Genomic DNA, 25,229 nt, shown 5'->3' with positions numbered 1-25,229 from the left:
TTATTTTTGGTTACGATTAAAGAGAGAAGTAGAACTTTATTTAAATAAGCTATTGACTTGTTTTTAACTAAGGCAGTATAAAAGAATGATTTTGCTCTTACTGTATAGTTTGTTAATGCTATAAATAAAGGATGCATCTAGGTTACTAATCAAAATTGGATTTAAGTCTTTCAAGTTCATCCTTGTTGAAAAGATGGTTTACTTACAAGTCTAAACATTCAACCTATCAGTTCAGTTCAGTCTCTCAGTCGTGTCCGACTCTTTGCGACCCGTGGAGCAAACAGGTTCCCTGTCCATCACCAACTCCTGGAGCTTGCTCAGACTCATGCCCATTTAGTCGATGATGCCTTCCAACCATCTCATCCTCTTTTGTCCCTTTCTCCTCCTGCCTTCAACCAATAGTGTAATATTTAAGCATAGAAAATTGCTGACTCAGCCACTTCCCTAAAGTCAAGCAAAAAGCATCATCACTTTTGATCTTGCTAAAAGTATAACTTTAAAGATTATCAAAATAAGCTTTGAAAATGGGAACATGCATATTATTGAGAAACTCAGTGTTTATTGGGCAAGCATCTTCACCCTTGAACCTTTGTAAAGGGGGCTTCCCAAGTGGCGCTGCCAATGCAGGAGATTTAAGAGATCGGGTTCCATCCCTGGGTCGAGAAGATCCTCTGGAGGAGAAAATGGCAACCCACTCCAGTATTCTGGAGAATCCCATGGACAGAGGAGCTACAGTATATAGCGTCGTAAAGAGTCAGACATTACTGAATTCACTTCGCACAAACACACAAACAAAGTGTGGTGTAAATTGCCTCGTATCAAAAATGTATTTCCTTGGTGGGAAAGATGAGCCTTCTGTTCCGGAGTGAGAGCAACCTATTTGTGTCTTCACGTTGAGTGGAATGGAAGAAGGAAGGTCATATACACTCACAGGGTTTCCACTGAAGGCCTTGGATAAAGCGTGCTTATTCCTTTCATGAAACATTTTCTATACCCCTGCCTCTTTTTTTCTAGGCGAACGGACATTCCTTCTTCCATACTTTCAAGATAGGAGTAAGTTAAATAAAGACTTTTCATGTGTAGCATTCTCATGGCAGGTAAAATAGTTAAACTACTGATCAGTTTGAAAAGCTAACATGCCTGCTCTTTTGTGAACCTAACTGTTGCTTCCATTTCTCAGAGCATCTCAGAGATCTCCTATACTGTGTTACTGAATTTCAGCTCATGCGATCAGGTCTGGTAATAATTTTAAGTATCACACTCTCACTGTGTAGATTCGAAAATGAAAAGAGAATACCCATGACCTGGGTGTTCAGAACCGGTTCTGCTTCTATACATCACAAAAAGCCTGTGAAAAGAATGTGATGAAAGGGACTGACGCATGTACAGTGGTATGTACCCACAGGGAGAACTACTGGTTACCACATTTGCTGATCTGACTTTTATCAAATATTTGAGTACTGCTTACTACATGGTAGGTATTCTGTCTAGGAATGGCATGGTCTATTTTTAAGTAATTTTGGAAAAAGATATGATCTGTTCATTTATTCAGAATTTATTTAATTGTTGAGTTACTGTGGCAGAGCCGTGGGGGTTTGGAGATGACAATGTTTGGTCTGTACGTTTAGTCTAAGGACAGTTAAGGTCAAGGTAAAATGGGACACGGGGGAAAAAACACCCAAGTCTGCCCGAGTTTTTGAAGTTTCATGCTGCTAAGGCGCTTCAGTCGTGTCCGACTCTATGCGACCCCATAGACGGCAGCCCACCAGCCTCCGCCGTCCCTGGGATTCTCCAGGCAAGAACACTGGAGTGGGTTGCCATTTCCTTCTCCAATGCATGAAAGTGAAAAAATAAAGTGAAGTCGCTCAGTCGTGTCTGACTCTATATGACCCCATGGACTGCAGCCTACCAGGCTCCTCTGTCCGTGGGATTTTCCAGGCAAGAGTACTGGAGTGGGGTGCCATTGCCTTCTCCGTGAAGTTTCATAGGCAGTTGCTTTAGAGATTTGAATATTGAGGGGAGAGGGGGTGTTTTCTCAGAAAATAAGTCTATTTATAGAAGTAATAATCATTGAAATAATATTATTAATGAAGCAACTTATAGAATACTTTGGTGTCATTTTTTGTCTTCTCAGTGCTTTACATGTGTTAACTTGTTTACTCCTCACAACAGCCCTAAGAGACAGGTACTACAGACGAGGTAACTGAGGCAGAAAACAGTTAGTTATCTAGCTGTCTGTCACACAGTTAATAATGGTAGAGCCCAGCAGTCTGGAACCAGTTTCGTTTATGTGAAAAAGATGACCTCTTTGGGGAATGGTAGAACCTGACATGGTTGGATGTTAAGGTCTGTGGGTATTTGTGAGGGTTTTAGCTAGTTAGGAACTTATGGGTCAGTCAGATAATGACGAGCCTTGGAAGACATGCTAAGGAGTTAGAATTTTACTCTGTAGGACCTGTATTTGTATGTTTTTGAAAACAAGATCCAGAGCTTACTTTCATCGGAATCACTCTGGGTGCTTTGTATAGATGCACACTCCCAGGTTCCACTTCAGATCTACTGAATCAGAATTTTCCTGCTCCAGAAAGTGGCCAAGGGGCTTGTGCCCTGATATGGTCAAGTAGTAAATTGGTCCCTAGTTCCCTAACAGCAGCTGCTGCTCTTATTTGCACTGAATTTCTTGCTATTTAATCTGCTGAGTTGAAAATTCATGTGAAGAAGCCTCTGAGTTCTGTTTTTATGTGTTGGGTTTAATTTGCTAGCAGAGTATCCTATTGAAAATGTGAGAGGGGAAGAAAAAAGAAGCTGCCTGCTTGATTTAGAGATTGGGAATATTTGAATCTTCTGCTTCTGGCTGGTAGGAGATTCTCATGGATGTAGTTGAGATGACTCATTTGAAAAACTAGAGCAGAAAGCATTGAAATACAAAAACAATATGAAATGTGAAATATCGAAAGAGATTAAGGAGACATCAAAAGCAAGCCAGGGACCCAGGGAGAAGTGGAGTTCAAAACCCAAGGAAGGAGGGTTTCTTTGATATCTTTGTTTTTATTAACTGCATCTGAGAATTCATGTAGAAAATAACTAGAAATAAAAAAGGCCGACGGTGACCTGGAGAAATAGAATTTTGGTAGAGTAGTAGGCGTGTAAGCCAGATTTTAAGGTGCCTGTAGAGTTGATAGCTAGTGAAGACTGGTTAGATTATTCTTTATAAAAACTCAACTTTCAGAGAAAAAGTAGAGTGATGAAAAAAGGCTACAAGGTAAGAGGAGAGCTTAAACATTACTAGGTTTTTCCTTTTTACACATATACATTTATTGTAAGTATCAAAACAATATAAACAGTAGAGTTTCCTTTCATCCAATTACCAAGAGATAACAACTGTTCAAGTTTGTCATTATTTTTCAAGCCACATTTCTATCTGTGTAGACATGCATGTATACATTTTTAACGAAAATATGTTTACAGCAGTCTGATTTTTTTGTATGTACCTTAATATATCAGAAGCACTTATCTCATTCATTACATATTATTTTACACCATTATTTTTTCATAGTTGCCAGGCATCACATTGTGTGTATGTAATAGTTGGTATAATCCTATTATTGGCACTTATGGTTTGGGGGGCACTTTTTCTTTTTAAATGGTACTACCATTAATATCTTTGTGGGCAGATCTCTTCACACTTGGATAATTACAAATTTTGATTAATTTAAAATGATGTCATTGTTAGATTAAATTAATCGAGAAAGGTACCAAATGGACTGTGAGCTTATGGGATCTATAAATCATGTAGATGTGTTAGTCTTAGATAAAAGGAAGGAGATTTCCTTTTTTCTGGATGCCAGAAGAGAAGTATGAGCCTGTAGGTGGTTGGTGGAGAATCAGTTGAGGGAATGCCTTGAGGGAGTAACCATATGATCGTCTATTGTATCTTAATGTGCATTGTGAAAGGGCAGGTATTAATAGTTATAAGGTGTTGGAAAGATGTTGGGGGTTGAAAAGACTACTGAGAAGCAGCAGCAAAGGAGCGTGTGAGAGGTGGGCTCTGGGGGCCACTGAGCTAGTTGTGCACAGCTGGCGTCACATACCACATGGCATGCCACTAGATTTAGCTCCTCTGTCCTTTGAGCAGCACTCAGAGCCCAGGGCTAGGAGTGGAGAATGGCCGGCATGCGTTAACCTGGCGATGGAGGCAGGCAGGTGACCTGCATGGGAAGCTGGGAGCGCACGGCAGAGGAGGGAAAGGTGGTGTGTAGAGAAAGCAGTTCAGTTCAGCTCAGTCGCTCAGTCGTGTCTGACTCTGCGACCCCATGGACTGCAGCACACCAGGCCCCCCTGTCCATCACCAAATCCTGAAATTTACCCAAACTCATGTCCATCGAATCGGTGATGCCATCCAACCATCTCATCCTCTGTCGTCCCCTTCTCCTCCCACCTTCAATCTTTCCTAGCATCAGGGTCTTTTCCAATGAGTCAGCTCTTTGCATCAGGTGGCCAAAGTATTGGAGTTTCAGCTTCAACATCAGTCCTTCCAATGAACACCCAGGACTGATCTCCTTCAGAATGGACTGGTTGGATCTCCTTGCAGTCCAAGGGACTCTCGAGAGTCTTCTCCAACACCACAGTTCAAAGGCATCAATTCTTCAGCGCTCAGCTTTCTTTATAGTCCAGCTCTCACATCCATACATGACCACTGGAAAAACAATAGCCTTGACTAGACGGACCTTTGTTGACTAAGTGATATCTCTGCTTTTTAATATGCTGTCTAGGTTGGTCATAACTTTTCTTCCAAGGAGTAAGTGTCTTTTAATTTCATAGCTCCGATCACCATCTGCAGTGATTTTGGAGCCCCCCAAAATAAAGTCTGACACTGTTTCCACTGTTTCCCCATCTATTTCCCATGAAGTGATGGGACCAGATGCCATGATCTTCGTTTTCTGAATTTTGAGCTTTAAGCCAACCGTTTCACTCTCCTCTTTTACTTTCATCAAGAGGCCCTATAGTTCTTCTTCACTTTCTGCCATAAGCATGGTGTCATCTGCATATCTGAGGTTACTGATATTTCTCCCAGCAATCTTGATTCCAGCTTGTGCTTCCTCCAGTTCAGCGTTTCTCATGATGTACTCTGCATAGAATTTAAATAAGCAGGGTAACAATGTACAGCCTTGACATATTCCTTTTCCTATTTGGAACCAGTCTGTTGTTTCATGTCCAGTTCTAACTGTTGCTTCCTGACCTGAATATAGATTTCTCAAGAGGCAAGTCAGGTGGTCTGGTATTCCCATCTCTTTCAGAATTTTCCACAGTTTATTGTGATCCCACAGTCAAAGGCTTTGGCATAGTCAATAAAACAGAAATAGATGTTTTTCTGGAACTCTATTGCTTTTTCAATGATCCAGCAGATGTTGGCAATTTAATTATAGGAGTAAACAAATACGTAAACAAAGTACAAGATTAGGTAGATTAGGTAGATACTCAACATCCGAGAGGGCTCTTCCAGGAACTGCTCCAGAGGCTCTTGGCTATTGGAAGGTATCTTTGGGATAGATGCTGTCAGAGCAATAAGAGGCAGAAGCAACCATTTTATCAAAAAAAATTATTGAGATCATACAAATAACTTATAGATTGTGGTTTTAAACTTGTAATATTAAGAACCTAGTACGGTGCATTCAGTATATGCCAAATACCTATCGATGGACTTGAATTTCTCTGTCAAAGCACCTCAGTGTATTTGTAATTTAGCAAATTCCAAATATCTGAAGGCATTTTTAAAAATGAGATTTCAGAGCTTGCTCCAAGTTTTTCTTCCTTCTCATGCTCACTGTCTTTCACTTTCACTTCTATCTTTTTTTTTTTTTTTTCGTGCTTTAACATTTATTATGTACTGCATGTGCTACACTTACTCTCATATCTATTTAAGCTTGGTTCTTTGTTCTTTTTTTAGCCCTACCTATTAGGTCCTTTAGCTTTAATCATCCATGTCTGTTTCTATTAGTTTGTTTCCCTAAGGACTCTGTAAGTGAAACTGATTCAGATTTTACAGCCCTAGTGATTTTCCTTCTGGTGTACAACCCTGAAGATGCTATACATCACAGGAGTTGATGAATCATTTTGTAGGGCTCTTGTTTTCTATTTTGTATTTGAAAAATTAAGCATGCTCATGAACATGGGAATGTCTCCTAATATCATGAGGATAATACAACCATAAAATAAAATCACCCATGTTAGCTTTGGTCTCTGAAAAAAAATGCATTATATTGTGATTTTGAACAAACTGAGTTACCCAGAGAACATTCATTCATGTAAAATTTCACTTCTGTAAATTTTCACTGCTTGTACTGGAAGCTATAATTACTCTGCACCTGCTGCTAGTGTCTGGCATTGTCCTGGGGGCTTTACACCTGTTAAGCCATTAAATCATCACAGCAGGCTGGTAGGGTAGATCTGGATTCCTCCATTTTACTGAAAAGAGATGGGAGCTGAGTATATAGAAATTACTTTTCTTCTGCCACCCAGCTCAAAGTTGGAATTTGATCCAGTTTGCTTGGCCTAACCACAGCAGTCTCCCTAATTGAAGATAGACATGGGACTGTACTAAGGCTTCCTTTTGGTTCTAAACATTGATTCGGATGAAAAATGAATCCAAGTGCCGTAGGTTGAGATGGTAAGCTGTTGGGAATCAATTCAGCTCAGTACTGAGCATAATCTTTGGCAAATTCCCAGGCTTCTGTCACATAGTACTGCCAGATAAAGGCTTGCCCTGATCATCCATAATTTCCTTTCTACATATAGTATCATTCCATTGTAAGGAAACGAATTGTGGGAAGATGAATTCACACGGGGTCATAGTATATATTTCCTCCAGCTTGTTTGAGGCATGGTTATTTTATCTTCTAATTTTTGGCATTTGATTCAGGGCCCAAAGCTGGGCTCTTGGCAGGGGTCCAGCATCTGCCATTTGTTCCTGCTTCTCCTTCCCATTACATACCTCCCCACTGATGTTTGCTCATATTTTATTACTTAATTCGATCCCTCTCCTCTTCAGTCTATCCTAAATGTTTCCAATCATAGTAATTTTTTCGAAGTACTAATTTTACCTAAAATACTGCTACGCTTCATACTCTGATTTCACTTACATAATAATAATCTTGAACTGACAGAATTACAGAGAAGGAGAACTGATTAGTGGCTGCCTGAGTTTAGGGATATAGGTATAAAGGCAGATAAGTATGACTCTAAAGAGGGAGATGTTGAGTGATCAAATCGTTCTGTGTCCTGATTTGCAATAGTGGGTACATGATGCAAATGTGAACAAATGACATACACACTGGTGTCGGTTTCCTCCTTTTGATGTTGCACTATCAGTGCATAAGATGTAGTCAGTGGAGAAACATGAGACTTCTCTGCACTATCTGTGTAACTTCACGTGACTCTATAATTATTTAAAAATAAAAAGCAAAAAAAAAGCGTCTGATGTGCTTTAAAATATTCCGATTTCTTGGTCTGTCATATTCATTATATTTCATATTCGTTATTTCCCTCTGAATTAATAGTTTAATCATGTTTCAGTTTTTTTTCTACCTGAATCTTATTTGGGATTAACACAGTGTTTGACTTTTAGCAGTTACCAAGAAATGCTTCTTGAATTAGTTGAACAATTAAATATGCTTTATGAAAGAACCAGCATATCAGTGCTTGGTCTCATATTAACCATCTTTCTTTCCTACTGTCCTCTTTATTTAGTCTTTCTTGTCCCTGACTGATTACTTTCCAAGGACTAGAAAAACATGCCAGGGATTTGACTGATGGAGTCCTGGAGACTTGGGCTTGACTGGGAGAGTTGCATTGCCTGTGGCGAAGGTAACAGAGTCCAGTCACGAATTCTAAAAGGCAGTGGCTTTTCGAGGACTTAAGATTTAGTGTTTTAAGGACAAGATGAGCCGGGGAGACCAGGATATAAACTAGTGAACCCTGAACAACTATGCGTTCACATTTATTAGGACTAGTTTTATAGCCCCGGAGAAGGCAATGGCACCCCACTCCAGTACTCTTGCCTGGAAAACCCCATGGACAGAGGAGCCTGGACGGCTGCAGTCCATGGGATCGCTGAGGGTCGGACACGACTAAGCGACTTCACTTTCACTTTTCACTTTCATGCATTGGAGAAGGAAATGGCAACCCACTCCAGTGTTCTTGCCTGGAGAATCCAGGGGACGGGGGAGCCTGGTGGGCTGCCGTCTATGGGGTCGCACGGAGTCGGACACGACTGAAGCGACTTAGCAGCAGCAGCAGCAGCAGTTTTATAGCCCAGTATGTGACTTTACCCATGTGTATCTAAAGAGAAAAAGATAGTCTTTTGAATATCTTTTGTGGTTGTAATTTTCTATGAAAATGTATTTCAAATCACCTGCGTCTTTAATGATCTCTTTCTTGGAGGGGAGTGGTTCTGTCAGTTTCTCATACTATGTTGAATTGTCTGTTTTTCCTTTTAATACTGTCAGGTTTGTCTCACGTGTTTTGAAGCTCTGTTATTAGGTACATACACATCTGTGATTATTGTGCCTGCATCCTGATGGATTAATCCTTTGGATTAATGAGTGGTATCATTATGAATGATATCTTCGTGTCTGTCTTGAGTTCTTTGTTATTAAACACTTCAGTCTTCTTATGCTTACCATTGCATGGTATATCTTTTCCATTTAAAAAATTTCAGTCTACCTGTGTTTTTATTTAATGTGGATCTCTTAAAGACAGCATGGAAATGGATCCGGCTTTTTTAAATCTATCTATCCATCTTTGCCTTTTATTCAGTGTGTTTACTCCATCGGCATTTAAGGCAATTCTTGCTATGGTAGGATTCATATTATTTAGTATTTGTTTGATTTCTATTTGTTCCTTGTGTTTTGTTCTTCTGTTCCTGCTTTCTTTGGGATTAAAGTTTCCAGAATGATTTTAGAATTCCATGTAATTTATTATTGTATTTAATCTTGTTTTGGGCTTGCTCTAGGAATTACAATGTATATTCTTACAGTTTCTTAGAGGTATTATTTAGGGTTAATATTATACCATTTCCCATAAGATTAAGGACCTTGAAGCTATATATGACCATTTAACCCTTCCCGCACATTATTCTGTACCTGCCATGGGTACTACATTTACATGTTATAAATCACACAGTGCTGCATTTTTACTTTAAATACCCATGTGTATTTTTAAAACATTATGAGAAATACAGTCTTTTATATTTTGTCAAACAAAGCATGACAGTTTCTGGTGCTCTTCATTCCTTCTGGGTATTTGAAATTCTAATTATCAGTTAGCCTGGGAACTTTGTTTGGGATTTCTTATACTTTAAGTCTGCTGAGACATATTTCCACAATTTTCCTTTATCTGAAAGATTCTTTATTGGCCTTCACTTTGGACAGATTTATGGCCTGGATACAGAATTCTTGGTTCATAGCTGTTACTTCCCCGTCCCCTCCTCCCACCGCCGCCCCTACTCTGCTTTTCTCCTGTCCTGTGTCCTCTGTAGTTCCTTACGAAAACTTAACACTGGTTCTTATTTCCCTGTATATAATGTGTCTTTTGTTTCTCTTCTGTGAAAATTTCTCTTTGTATTTGTTTCTCAGCAGTTTGATTATGTGTGCCTGGAAGTAGATGTCTTTGCCCTTATCCTGTTTGGAGTATTCTGAGCTTCTTCAATTAACACATCTATGTCTTTCACCCAAATTTGGAGATTTTCAGCTTTATTTTTCTGCATTATTCTCTCTTTTCATCTTCTAAAGCTCCGATTATATAAAATATTTGCTATTTTGCTAGCGTCCCACAAGACCCTGATCGTCTCTTTGTATTTGTTTCTTCTTGAGATTAGATTTTCCTTCCCATCCTTCAGTTCAGTTCAGTTCAGTTCAGTTGCTCAGTCGTGTCCGACTCTTTGCGACCCCATGAATCGCAGCACGCCAGGCCTCCCTGTCCATCACCAACTCCCGGACCATACTTACTGTTTTAACATTATTGAGGGCTAATCTCATAGACGAGTCAAATTTTTTTCTTGAAGTAGGCTCAAGTTTTTTTTTATTTGTTAATGTGTCGAGTAATTTGGACTGTATTGACTTGGTGAATGATACTTGATATAGGCTCTGTATTCTGTAAGTTTCTTCAAAGACAATTGATAATTTTTGGTCTGAACAGGTAGTTATTTTGGCTGAACTTGAACTCAGTTTTGACTTTTCTGTGACAAGTGGCAGCCCCACTGATCCATCCAAAAAGCTAATACTGAATATGTGCTGAATATCATGCATGTGTGTCTAGCCTAGATAACTGTGCTGAAAATACAAATATCAATGGACCTTAATTTCAAGTGACTTGCAATCTAGTTGATAAAGGAGAATAAATAAAGTATGACAAATCCCCATGTGTCATGAGATAAATACATAGAAACAGTGGGGTTACCGAGAATGGAGTTGTTAAAAGTGATTTTTAAAACAACCCAATCCTTCTGAGTACAGGAGGTAGTTTATTTACTATATACGGTGATGATGAGAGATTGGTTTGTGAATACCTATTAGTTACACTGTCACCATTTTGTTAATTCTTTAAAGTAAAGGACCTGTTTCAAAAAGCACAACATATTATGAAAAGGCAATATTAAAAATAAATGTTTAGATCCTTAAGTGCCATACTACATGGGAGAATACTTCATTTTTTGGTAAGAAAAGATGATTTGATAAAACCTACACAAAATGCGGAGAAGGCAATGGCACCCCACTCCAGTACTCTTGCCTGGAAAATCCCATGGACAGAGGAGCCTGGTAGGCTGCAGTCCATGGGGTCGTGAAGAGTCGGACACAACTGAGCGACTTCACTTTCATGCATTGGAGAAGGAAATGGCAACCCACTCCAGTGTTCTTGCCTGGAGAATCCCAGGGACGGCAGAGCCTGGTGGGCTGCCGTCTATGGGGTCGCAAAGAGTCGGCCACGACTGAAGCGACTTAGCAGCAGCAGCAGCAGCACACAAACAATGCACATGTTTATAAAGAACTGAATGTTAGACACTGCTGAGATAAAAAGACCTAGCTATACTAAAAAAAGTATCACAAAAGATTTATATTACTATGTCATGTATTTAAAAAATCTGTAAGATTCCTGTGTCAACTATCAAAGATGTTTTCTAATCCATCTTGATTTCTGTTTATACTTGTATCTGTATAAATTAATGAGTAACCTGAGGTTGGTTTTTACTGTGTAAAAGCATGTCTACCTTAGTAGTAACTTGAGCCTGTCTTTTCTCTCCCGCCCTGCCTTGTTTTAACAGTGTATCCTATTCAGTACATGTATCTGAAGATTACCCAGGTATGTTTTTCTTCTTTTTATTACAAATATTTATGCCATGATTCCTTTGAATATTTTTTCTTCTGGAGATGTGAAATGTATTTAAATATATCCAGGGGTGAATCACTGGCAGGGGAAGACTTAAAGATATAATTCTGTTGATTGCCTGCTAGGTACATGTCTTACCCTGAGATGCAGTCCAGAATCAAAATAGTTTCCCTGTGAAAACTATTCTTTCTTTAAGCCCATATGATAGTGTCAGCCTATGTACTTACCTCATTATGGTTAAAATAAAGGTTCTCTAAACTGGTTTAGTTGTTGGTTTGGGGAAATCATTTGGTTTTTCATAACCTAAAAATAATAGGTAGGAGCAACAGCTAAAACAATAGCTAAAAGTAATAGTAATAATTGAAAATGACAGGCCATTCTCAATTTCTCTAAGTGTATGTATATGTGATAACACGCTCAGTTGTGTCCTAGTCTTTGCAACTCCACGGACTGTGGCCCTCCAGGCTCCTCTGTCCATGGAATTCTCCAGGCAAGAATACTGGAGAGGATAGTCATTCCCTTTTCTAGGGGATCTTCCTGACACAGGGATCAATCCTGGGTCTCCCACATTGCAGGCAGAGTCTTTACTATCTGAGCCACCAGGGAAGCCCTTCTCTAAGTGTATATATAATTAAACAATTCTTGCAGCCACCCTATGAGATAGTTACCGTAATGTCCCCATTTTACAGATGAATGATGACAGTGCCATTAAGGAGAAGAGCTGTAATTGGAACCCAATAGTCCAGAGCCCGGGGACGTACCGCTAGACTGCACTAGGCTTCTTACATATGCACAGCCGTCCTCCCTGTGTGTCCTGAAATCGATTACTAGGTCCACAAACACTTGTGCATAAAAAGCAGAATGTAAGATCACAATAGATTCATTTTTTTATGCATCAAACCAGTGTCTGTCTTCAAGGCCATGTTCAGTCTTACTTTCTGGACTCACTGTAGTCTCACCAGAGCCCAGGATGTGTTTGCCAACATTTGTCATAATAATTTCAAGATATGAACAAGATTTGTTTATCTGTAGTTCTTTTCTCACAAATGATATGTATAACTTTATCTTGAGTAAGAGCATGAGACTGTAGACTTAGAGAAGACTGAAACCGTCTTGATTAGGGCTTCCCGGTAGCTCGGCTAGTAGAGATTCCTCCTGCAATTGCAGGAGACCCTGGTTTGATTCCTGGGTCAGGAAGGTTCCCTGAAGAAGGGATAGGCTACCCACTCCAGTATTCTTGGGCTTCCTTGGTGGCTCAGATGCTAAAGAATCCTTCAATGCGGAAAACATGGGTTCGGTCCCTGGGTTGGGAACGTCTCCTGTAGTGGGGCATGGCAACCCACTCCAGTATTCTTGTCTGGAGAATCCCCGTAGACAGAGGAGCCTGGTGGACCACAGTCCACGTGGTTGCAAAGAATCAGACACAACTAAGCACACAGTTTACCCCAAAAAGTATAATGCAGGAATCTATTGTTTATCATACACTGTAGGAAAGATTAGCAAATTTTATCTGCTTATATTTCATATATATGCTTTTTACTCCATATTCATTCCTAATAAAATCTGATGGTTACCAAACTGACCTATGTGTGTTATAAGTCATAATTCTAATTCCTATTTAAATCTAACTATTTTGTTCATTTACTATGCATTATTGAGATCATAATTTCTATATAAAATGAGTAGATTGCTATAATTTTGATTATATGTATTTTGAATATTAAAAAAATAATTAGTTAATAATGTGGTGTCAGAATATTGTAAAATTTATTTCTTTATCTTTTAACCTAAGTATTTCCTGTAGCAATTTACATTCTGCATTTAACCTTTTTGTAAAATCAAATTTAATATTTTAAAATAATTTTCATAAATCACAAATTCCTTTACTGTTACTTTGCTATGATCTCCATATATTTCTCCATATATATAGAAAGTGTAGCATTCTATAAAACTATTATGCAATTTTTAAGGAGAGTTATTCATTATTAAATATATACCTATTTTTAATAGTAGTATCAAAAGTATTCTAGGCAGATACTACTGGAAGAACCAAGACATGAACTATATAAAGAAGAAAAGTTTTTGTATGATTTTGCAATCAGCCCTCTCCCTTATGATATAGTATGCTTTTGATGCTGAGTGTTTGCTTAAAGTTAGGAAAATAAAAGCCCTACTTTTTTATTGTTCAGTTCAGTTGCTCAGTCGTGTCCGACTCTTTGCGACCCCATGGACTGTAGCACACCAGCCTTCCCTGTCCATGACCAACTCCCAGAGCTTGCTCAAACTCATGTCCATCGAGTTAGTGATGCCATCTAACCATCTCATCCTCTGTTGTCCCCTTCTCCTCCTGCCTTCAACTTTTTATTGTAAATATAATTATTATGTGTTTCATCTGAGGTAGCTTCTAGAGATGTCAGCCATGTGTGATGCAGGACTTTTAAGTCAAGGTGATAGAAATAATGCCACAAATCAAAGCCCAGTTGAAGACAGTAAGTGAATTATTTTGTAGGGTAGGAAATATGATGGTGCCTTTAATTAAGAGAACCAAATATTTAGCTCCCTCTTGTGGCCACGGGGTATTACTCTGGTTTTCCTCACCATACAAGAGCCCCACTTGGAACTACGGTATACAGAAATTAAAATTGAAAATAAAGTATTGGTTATCATTGGTGCTTTTTTAAAATTGAATTTTATTCATGAAGCAAGTTAGTAGTGAATTTCCAATATAATTTAGTTTATTAAAAAGGAATATAAATAAAAACGTGAAGATGGAGAGAGAGGATCAGCGAATTTGGGGATAGAACCAAGTATTTTTATATACATGATTGAATTTATTCTAAATATAGTCTATGTATAGACAGAACAAGTGTTATCATGCCATTTTATACGTGAAGAAGTGTGCTGAGAGAGGCTAAATATTCCCCAAGGCTGTGTAGTTTTGCTGGTAACCAAGACTCTAATTCAGTTCTGATTCCTGTCACTTCTGAAGATACTTCTGGAGAAGAAGTAGTAGCAGTATTTTTATGGAGCTTTCTTCAAAGTTAATATTACTATGATATTTCCCCCATTATTAAATTTAATTCTAGTTATTTGTACTAGGAGTTCAGTTACTACACTTGGTTTTTCATATAAATATATATATATAAAATATTATATAAAAATTATATGCTTACTTTTCCTTCCCAGTATTCATACCTGTATTTTTTCTCCTCTTGCACTAGCCAGAACTTCCAGAGTGATTTTTAATAATAGATATGAAAGTTGGCAGCTTCCCTCCTTTTCTCAAAATTAGTGAGCTTGCTTCTAGTCGCTTTCAGAAAAGCAGGTATCATTTCTTTTCTCATTTACCAAGATTTTTTTTTTTTTAAAGAATGAATATTTACAATTTATCCAATTCTTGTTTGGCATCAAATGCAGTATCATATATGATTTCTCCTTTGAACAAAAGGTGACAAGTTATTTTAGCAGATATTTTAATGTTGCTCTATAAGAGTTACGTGTATTTTGTCATATATTCTGTTATTAAAGACTTCAAATTGCTGAAGAGATTAAACTGTTCTTTGGCATTTGATAAAACTTGCTAGCAAATCTGTCTGAGCCTGGTATGTTTTTAGAGATTGTTCTAGGGCAGTTATATTTTTCTGCCATGATTAGTGATCTGTTCTTTTTTTTTCTATTTCTTTAGCCATTTTTTAACACGTGTTCTTCCTGAAAGTTCACTATGTTGGAGAAATGTCCAAATTTCTTTTAGCAAAAAGTTTTTTTAATAGTATTCAATCTTAAATCTAAAAATCTGCATCTCTGTGATTATTTCCCCTTCCTTATATATGTTATTTTATATTTGTTTTTTTCTTTCCCCCCTTTGTTTTTCTTCTAAAATGTTTGTCTATTTTAAAAATTATTCCAAACAAATAGCTCTTTTATGTCACTTCTAATTTCTAAATTCAGTAATCTTGATAGTACTTTTCTTAATTCCTTCTGATAATGTTCCTCAGGCTTTCCCCCTGCCCCAACTTTTTCTGAATTTATGGCTTAATGATTATCTTATCATTTAAGTTTGAAAATACAGTACGGAATTTTTTTTTTTATCCTATGAACGTGTATCAACATAATCTTCCCAATTCAAGACTATGCCATCTTATTTATTTCCTTAGGAGCAGATTTGCTATTTTATAATTTAACCTTTTAAGTTACCTGTGCCATCTATTGAAATTCATTTCATAGTTTGTTTTTGTTAAAATGAAAATTTAGAGGGTCTTTTAGATTTAGGTGTACAAAATGACATGTATATAAATTAAATATATATATTGGCTTTTCGAAATAGTGAAGAAATAGAGCAGCCTTCTGGTTATCTGTACTTCTTCATGGAGTTTATACTGTAGACAATTTGCTGTTTTTTAAAGTTAATTTTATTACAAATCAGGCTTCCCAGGTGGCACTAGTGGTAAAGAAACCGCCTGTCAAGCAGGATGCTTGGGTTTGATCCCTGGGCCGGAAAGATCCCTTGGAGAGGGCATGGCAACCCACTCCGGTATTCTTGCCTGGAGAATTCTATGGACAGAGGAGCTTGGCGGGCTACAGACCACGGGTCGCAAAGAGTCAGACACAACTGAAGCAACTTAGCACACATGCGTGTGTATTACAAATCATAGGTTGTGACTCTGTTGTGACAGACCAGCAGAATTCTTCCTCTTGGGTTACCACCTTTAATTAGGACGCTTGCCTACTGGAGGGTATGAATTCTCTCATTTCTCTATTTTTTTGATATTAAAAAAATAGCAAAGCATTGATGTTTGGATTCAATTTCACCACTTACTACACTATGTGTAAACTTTAATTACTTAAATAATTTGGGTGAATTAATTTCTCTGATTCTTTGTTTCCTCATCTTTAAAATAAGGATGACATTGATAATTGACTGGGTTGGATGGTTTATATGAATATCATATATGGGGGAACTGTACAGATTATGTTATAAAATCAATACAGTTATTATCTGTAATTATTTCTATGAAGTTACATAGTAATGAATAATAGAATGATGGCTTAAATTAGAAATAGAATGAAATAGAATAAAAGCAGTGGTTTAAAACACATGTTTTCATAGCTCTCTACTCATCTGTCCTCGGTCCACAGAATTTCCAGTGATGCTTGCATAGTCTGGCAGGGAAGGGAAAAGGAAATATTCATATTGGTAACAGCCTTTAACAAGGATCTCCATAGGTTCTCTACAAAATGTACACGTTAAAGAACCTAATTGTCCCCAGAAGCTTTTAGAAAAGAAAGTGGAGTCATGTCTGACTCTCCGACCTCATGGACTGTAGCCTACCAGGCTACTCCGTCCATCGGATTTTCCAGCCAAGACTACTGGAGTGGGCTGCCATTTCCTTCTCCAGGGGATCTTCCCAACCCAGGGATCAAACCCAGGTGTCCTGCATTGCAGACAGGCACTTTACCATCTGAGGCAGAAGCTTTTAGAAAGAAAAGAAATTGTCAGCCCTAAACTCAAGTAGGAGACTTGCAGAGAAGGAATTTGAGTTTGAAAGCATTCTGTCTGTCACTGACTCATTCTGTTACCTTAAATGCATTGTTTACCCTTTTTGTGTACTATTTTCCTATGTCTAAACAAAGATGAGTATTATTACAGGTGTCAAAATAGTTTGAGGAAGATTTAAAAATAGTTAGTTAAACAACAACAGCAAAAGAAAACACAGAATTCATTCAGACAGCTGGGATGCTCCTCAAAGCTCCCCCATCAGCAAACCTCTTCATTTTATAACTGAGCAGAATGTGGCTTAGATTTAAAGAGATCAACAGCTAATTGGTAGCAGAGTCTAGATTTGAAGTGCTTTGTCTGCTCCTGCATTTCTCTTCTTGACCTGGATATTCCTCTGTGATCTGGCCTGTTGTATTGTAATGGTGATTTAATGGATACTGTTATCCATTGAAACTGAAAACATTTTGGTTTGGGTAAATTAAGCCAAAAGCAGAAATGGGAAGTGTTCTGATGCTTAAATACTAATCAAAATACAAACCAATAGAAAATCTCTTTAAAAATGTTATGTTGAATGCATAATCCTGTCTTTTAGTATTATGCAACATTTATTTACCAAATTATATTCTCTTGACTCACACCTCACTTCCAGTAAGCCATTTGATCCTCTAAATTGAATTATTCACTTCCTTGTTTTCTTAAACAGAAAATTCTAATTCATTTGCCTCTTGATGCTTTAGCAAAAACCTCCTCATTCCATGACACCAAATATTCCATGATACTGTGTCCACTTTACAGATTTTTCTGTATCTTCCCTTCTGGTTGGTGGTTAGCTGTTGCTTTTGTTGTTTTAATGCTCTTTTTCTTCACAGGTTTGCTTCAAGGAATCCATTGTGCATGGGGAAAGCCCAACTAAATTGATTCCATATAAATAACTTTGAGTCCGTGAGGCTCTGAATGAGGGTTAAGAAATTTAAAAACTGGGTTTAAGAGCAGCTTTTGATCCTCAATTGAACGTGTGAGCTTACTAACAGAAGAGACTTCAGATAAGCAAAGTTTCACCTAATATAACAAGACAGTAATTAAAACTTATATAAAATCTGTTTCTTAATCTGGGGTCTCACTAGATAAACATAGAAATATCACACCCTCCTAGATGCTAGTTGAAAAAGAAATAAGAATTTGTAATTAGAACAATGAGAACAAAGTAATGAGGCAAACCAAGTCCAGCCCACCCCCATCACCGCTCACCTTCCTAAATAACTTACAGCTGTATAACTTTGAGAGTCTTTTGTGGCTACACTGCGAATACATATCACTTTTCACTTACTCACTCCTCAAGGCCTAAAAACAGTACAGATGTATCTTTGGAAATAATGACTTAGCTTGATAGCTCTCACTGCACTGACACAATATTATGAAAACTTGGCTCAAGATCTTTTATCATGTATTCAGTAAGTCATCTGAACACTCATTTCTCCTAGCAGAAATTGATGCAGCCTTCTATTATTTGTTGGATGTATTTTATGCTTTCATTTTATATATATGTTTACATTTTTATACATCATTGATGAGCATATTTTAGGACCATTATTTAATGGTCTATTTAACTCTTTGTTAAATAGTTGTGTCACAGATGCCCTGTAATCATCAGTGAGCAAAAAATATAGCAACTGTGTATTATGTTACAATATGTGTGTGCCGTGTGCCATGCTCAGTCCTGTCTGACTCTTTGTGACCCCTTTTACTGTAGCCTGCCAGATTCCTCCTGGAATTTTCCAGGAAAGAATACTGGAGTGGTTTGCCATTTCTTCCTCTAGGGGATCTTCCCGACCCAGGTACTGAACCTGCAACTCTGATGTCTCCTACCTGGCAGGCAGATTCTTTACCACTGTGCCACCTGGGAAGCCCCAGATATTATCACGTGCTGTGCTGTGCTTAGTCGCTCAGTCATGTCCGACTCTTTGCGAACCCCTAGACTATAGCCTGCCAGGCTCCACTCTCCATGGGGATTCTCCAGGCAAGAATACAGGAGTGGGTTGCCATGCCCTCCTCCAGATCTTCCCAACCCCAGGATAGAACCCAGATCTTCCACATTCCAGGCATTTTCTTTACCATCTGAGCCACCAGGGAATTCCAAGAATACTGGAGTGGGTATCCTATCTCTTCTCCAGGGGATCTTCCTCACCCAGAAATGGAACCGGGGTGTCCTGCATTGCAGGCAGATTCTTTACCAGCTGAGCTACCAGGGAAGCCCAGATATTACCACAGACTTATACCAATATTTCAAAGGATGTTCTTCCATGAGTTGAGGCAACCAGTCACTTCCAAATGATCCATTACTGCATGAAATGTTAGAGATGTGTTTGAATAGTCTCTATCCAAAGTCTGTACTTCTCCAGGAGATACAAGCATTTTTAAAGAAAACATTTATAATTAATTTGCACATTATTAATGTGCAAGTAAACCTGTAATTTCCTTCATTTTTTTTCCAGATTAAATCAGAATAATAGTACCTCATGAGTGTTGGAAGTGATGTAGCGCTATTCCTTAATTGTTTTTAATAAAGGTTGTACTTTTTCAAGTTACTATGCCGTTAGTTGTCTATATTTTTTTGCAGATAATACATATGTGTCAAGTTCAGAAAATGATGAAGATGTATTAGTTACTACAGAGCCAATTCCAGTAATTTTTCATCGACTAGCAACAGGTAATGGGAATACACTGTTTTCTTACGTTCCTGGTTAATATTTTGTTGATTGTAGGTAGCTTTGTCTTTTGGTTTCTTTTAACCCATATAATAGATATTTATCTTTGGAATCTATAAGCCTGGTTCTCTATGCAAATTTTCTATTTAACATCACTAGTTTGTCTCTCAACAGTTTTTTAAATGCATAAATTAGTACTTTAAAAAAGTCCCGTTTAAACACATTATGTTGATATTTGCTTGTGAAAATATTTTCATGCATAACAATACTGCTAGACAAACTAAAAGTTTAAAAAACATAACACAACATAGATTCCATGAAATATATAGTGAGAGCTGACGGAATTTGTACTGTGGCCACTTTAGTTTGACCACATTTTATGGGCAATGAAAAATCAGAATAGTTTGTGTATAATTCTCTAACATAAGATAATTTCAAAACATTTCTTAATTCTCTTGCAAAAAAAGAATCATCTTTGGATGTTTTTATACTGAAACTTATAAATGTTTGGTAAATAGTATACTGAAAACTAAAATGATCCTTTAATTATATATTTCAGAATTAAGAAAGACAAATGACATTAACTGTTGCTTATCCATAAAATCCAAATTACAGAAGGAAAATGGCGAGGTATGTAAATTACATTTTATGTTTTATTATATTTCTTCAAAACAGTATAGATGTATTTGAAATTTACCATGTATTTGTGGTTAATACCATCATTATTTAGATTAAGACTGCATGTAGTGAATGAAGTTCATGCTGCTGGCTTAGGGATTTATGTACGGGAAAGATAGCATCCTAAAATTAACTACCTTTAAAGTAGTAGAACATCTGATTTAAATCTAAATAAGGTGTGTACAAAACCTAACTTATTTTCTGTATTTTCATTTAATAACGTAGTTGACTGAAGAGCACTTACGTAGCATAGTTAGAACGACTGTATGTGGTATACAGAATTTTGATGAGATCTTTAAAATTTTATCTGTAAAAGATGGTCTTTCTAGTTAAAGGAGCACAGAGCTTGGGTATAATCTTACTATTTTTTTGCCAGTGTTAAAAGAACAATAGCACCTTTAGGAAATTTACTGCAATCTGTAAATAAATACTGGGACATTAAACAAACAAAATGATGGTGGGATCAACAATTCTTTGATTTTAAAACTATACACTGGGACTTCCCTGGTGGTCCGTTGGTTAAGACTTCGCCTCCCTATTTTGGGGACATGCCTTTTAGCCATTAAAAACAACAACATAAAACAGCAGAAGCAATATTGTAACAAATTTAATAAGGATTTTTAAAATGGTTCACATCAAAAAAGAAAAAAAAAAGGATCAAGTAATCTTATAATAAAACAAAAACTATGCACTGAAAGCCACCCTGCTTTCCTTTTAGTGTTATACCATTCATTCTGCACTTCAGTAGCCAAAGTGAGCATCACTAATTTAGCATTATCATCGCTAAAACCAAAAACTATATTTTATAAAACCTACATTCCCTTTTCTAGGTTTTTTGTTTTGTTTTCTTTAATAATTTGAAATTTGGTCTAGAAATTTAGGGATGATCACAAAACATCAAGTTAATAGATTCCTGTGTCTGAATGCAGCTACCTTTCTCTTAATTATTTTAACAGGGCCCGGGGACAGGAATAGTTACTTTAGATGAATTTTTGTCATTTGTACTTTAGACACATGACAGATACAGTTCAGTTAATTAGAAACTCATCAAGTATATTTAAGTAAATATCCTTTTGAAAATTGAAATTTAAAGCAAATAATTTCTACACACTGAAAGTTATCTTTGTAATGTATTTGTATGTATATGCATAATTTGATTTTTATATTATTAGATTCAAAGTGCCCTTTCTTTCATACCATTATGTGGAGTTGGCAGTGAAAGTGAGAACAATCTGGGATAAATAATGCTGAGGAATTTTTTAACAAAAAGTTGAATCAGTATGGGCTTGTCAGATGTTTTATCAGAACAACACCAAAGTTGGAATTGATTAACATAGTTTTTTATATACATCAAATATTAAATTATAAAACTCAAGACCAGGGACATAGAGCTTCATGCACCCACCACAAAACTTATCTGTTACTATCTTTCATTTTTGGTTTGCATTGCACCAAGAATGCTTTTATTTAAAATTCACGTGGTATACACAAGACCTACCTTTTAGGTCCATTCGTTACCTTTTTTTCCGAAGGAGGAAGAGCTAATTTGACCATTAAAATTGTCTTCTTACTTTATTATTTTAAGGAGTCAAGACAGAATAGCACAGTGGAGGAAGACTCTGAAGGAGACAATGATTCGGAAGAATTTTATTACGGAGGACAGGTGAGCACACGAGGCTCTCCTGACACCCGCTCCAAGGCAGAGACAACCGCACAAGCTCTAGCAGAAATCTGTGCTTGTCATCCGAAAGGCCTATGGTTCCACAGCGCTCTGCAACTAATAAGGAAATTCATATAATTTATCTGTCGCTCATTCTCTATATAGTTTCAGAAATTAAGGTTGCTTTTGCAGTTCTTTGACTGTAATCATTTATTTACATTGAAGTCATCTGCCTTCATTACAGATATTTTGCAGACAGCATCTTATTACGCTTTTAACTGTTACATCTATCAAGCATGTTGTGCTCACTCAGTGTTTTGAAATGGTGACACTAATAAAAGCATGGATTGTTTTCAATGGAAGGTGATTAACCTTTATAAAAATTGATGGGCCCTTATTATCGAGCATCTTCATTATTTGTATTTACTCTCTTCCTTTTCCTTCTATACGAATGTAAAGTGTTGATCAGTTGTTACGAAGAAACATCATAAATTATACACATGGAAATGGCACCGCTGCATATGCATGCAGTATACGAAATAATTCATTATATTTTTCTAGGATAATGTTGACATTTTAAACTGAGCATTCGATTTTAGGATATGGCTGTCTAAGGTATCTTGTTTTATTTTTGTAAACTTGATCAAATATGCTTTGTAATTTGGATAGAATAATGGAAAGGTAGTTTGTTAAAGAGATGCTTTAAAGCCAAAGTTGTTATTATGTAAAGAACGCAAATAGATTTATTCATTTGGAATCAAAAACTAGTAATCTGGTCTATCAAGCATATGGAAAGCAGTAGAGGTATCGGCGGACATGAACAAAACTAGAATTCTTCTCTCCAGGAATGCCTGACTAGAAATGGGGTATTTTTCCTAAGATTCTTTAACCAGATAACACTTCAACAGTATATAAAATAATTCTTCTAGTTTTGATTTTTGTTTACACCACTAATTCTTACAGAGGGGAAGTGAATGCTCTTTTCTCAGTCTAGAAGTTTTTCCAGATTATCTGCCATTTACTTCACTCATCTTAACAGTGGCATTGTCTTCGTATCAAAGTAGTCAGATAATAATTTCTTAAGCATAATGAATTATACCAGATGTATCTGAACCTAAGAACTTTAGTGAATATACTGCTGAATTATCTATATATATTTTTTATGAAGGCAACAGAGAAAATGGCCATGGCAGAACTACAGGGTAACCTGTCTAAGAGATTATTTGTATTTTGCTTTTTTTGTTTCTCTTCACCGTAAGTCACTCCTAAATGATTCCTTTTCATCAGGTTAACTATGACGGGGAGCTGCACAAACACCCCCAGCTTGAAGCTGACTTGTCGGCAGTGAGAGAGATATATGGGCCACATGCAGTTTCTCTGAGGTAAATAAACACCTTTGATGATTACAACTTAAAATTATTTGGAAAGTCATTGGAATTTTCTGTTGGAATTATTTAGGTGGAAATTTTCTCAGGCTCAATTATATTTGAAAGTATATGAGAGAGTCTGTTATATTTCTGCTTAAACGAAATGGCATCATTATGGCTATGATTATTTTTTATTGTACATGTAGTTTAAGATTACATTCATTTCATTAAAGAAATTAGTTATTTTGTAGAGTTAGTTTGATAAAATAGCAGTCTTAAGTGGCATCATTATCAATTCCTGTAATAGATTTGGTCAGCTGGGCCCACGCTGTTATTGTAAATCAAAGACATATCTGTGTGAACAACAGAAGTAAATAATGAATAACCGCTGGTTTCATCACGTTGTGAGAAGTAAAGTGTTGAAAGTGAAGGTATTAGTGCTCAGTTGTGTCTGACTCTGCAATCCCGTGGACCGTAGCCCGCCAGGATCCTCTGCCCATGGAATTCTCCCGGCAAGAATACTGGAGTGGGTAACCATTCCCTTCTCCAGCAGGTCTTTCCGACTCAGGAAATGAACCTGGATCTCCTGCATTGCAGGCAGATTTTTTACCATCTGAGCCACTAAGGAAGCCCTTGTGATAAGTAATCTGGTCCCTAAAAAAGGAAAGGAAAAAAAGACATAACTTTGTGCAGTGCGTATTTGAATGTTGTAGTTACTTAATTATTTGGTGATAAATTTCCAAACCAATTTGTATTACTGTAATCATTCAGAAGACCCAACTATCCCTATTTAGTCTTTCTTTTCTCTCTTTAAGAAAAACCGTTTTTTGGGTTTTTTTTTTGCCATCATGCTTGTATCCTCCCACCAGTCAGATCTTTTTATTTAGATTTTTGTTTTCCTAAAGGGTGGTCTCCAAGCCCTTCTTACAGCCTGACCTCAGTTCCAGCCTCATCCACCCAAACCAGGATTGTTCCTGTTCTCCAGATACGCTGTTTCCCCTTGACTCTGGCCATTTGCCCAATCAGTGCCTCCCTCTCAAACCCTGTTGCTGTCTTTATTCAAGCCCCAGTCCAAAGGTCAGCTTCTCTTTGAGCCTTCCTGGAAGCTCCGGTGCAGATTGGTTATTCTGCCCTATCACATTTGTCTCTTACCTCATTTATTATTCTCTTCATGTCTTGTCATTATTGGTTTACTTCTCCCCCTCTAGACTCTTAATTCTGTGCACGGTTTTGTTGCTTGTGTACTTTGTTTTGGTTTGGTTTTCGATCCTGGTTTATAGTACAAGGCATGTATGAAATACAAACTGAAGGCTTCTTGATTGTTTTCAGTGGAACACCCATTAAAAATGTTCATATTCTCTGGTTATATTCTTTTCAGTGGACACATCCAGATTTTGAGAAAGCAAACAAATACTTTTAGTGGTTGGGAAGTATAACACAGCTGTAAGTTATTATTGCTAACTTTCATTTTATCTGCAGAAACAGAAACTCATAACCACCTGCAGCCTAAATAAGCTGGGATTGTATACCCCAGACGGGGCTTCCCAGGTGGCGCTAGTGGTACAGAATCCGTCTGCCAGTGCAGGAGATGTTAAATGATTTGGGTTTGATCCCTGGGTTGGGAAGATCCCCTGGAGGAGGGCATGGCAACCCACTTCAGTATACTTGCCTGGAGAACCCTATGGACAGAGGAGCCTGGCAGGCTAAAGTCCATAGGGTTGCACAGAATCAGACACATGCTGTATATGTGACAGCGTGGCACATATACCCAGACCCCCTCTCCTACTCGTGGAGGAATATTAGACTGCAGTTGAGTGAGTGAGATAGGGATTATACTTGCAAAAAGCTAATCTTGGAATCTTCAAAGTTTTAGCAAATAAGCTGTGATTATTTCATAGTTGATCTATGCCTCGGCTAGAGGATAAGGAAGATGGAAATTC

At 37.4% G+C, this 25,229-nt stretch overlaps 1 protein-coding gene across 2 annotated transcripts in view; it reads left to right on the top strand.

Moving 5' to 3' along the window:
- The window catches only part of PARP8 (poly(ADP-ribose) polymerase family member 8), a 196,743-nt gene that overhangs the window by 88,911 nt on the left and 82,603 nt on the right, over positions 1 to 25,229 (top strand). For both annotated transcript variants that reach the window (XM_019982970.2, XM_019982969.2), the window contains exons 4-8: positions 11,318 to 11,355; positions 19,497 to 19,586; positions 20,144 to 20,214; positions 21,848 to 21,925; positions 23,210 to 23,304. In XM_019982970.2, the coding sequence (XP_019838529.2) occupies positions 11,318 to 11,355; positions 19,497 to 19,586; positions 20,144 to 20,214; positions 21,848 to 21,925; positions 23,210 to 23,304 (372 nt within the window). The remainder of the gene's footprint in view (positions 1 to 11,317; positions 11,356 to 19,496; positions 19,587 to 20,143; positions 20,215 to 21,847; positions 21,926 to 23,209; positions 23,305 to 25,229) is intronic.

The sequence above is a fragment of the Bos indicus genome, chromosome 20, assembly GCF_029378745.1.
Source record: "Bos indicus isolate NIAB-ARS_2022 breed Sahiwal x Tharparkar chromosome 20, NIAB-ARS_B.indTharparkar_mat_pri_1.0, whole genome shotgun sequence".
Taxonomy (NCBI): Eukaryota; Metazoa; Chordata; class Mammalia; order Artiodactyla; family Bovidae; genus Bos; species Bos indicus.
Note: the sequence above shows the minus strand (reverse complement) of the source record. Positions and strands in the feature narration are given on the sequence as shown.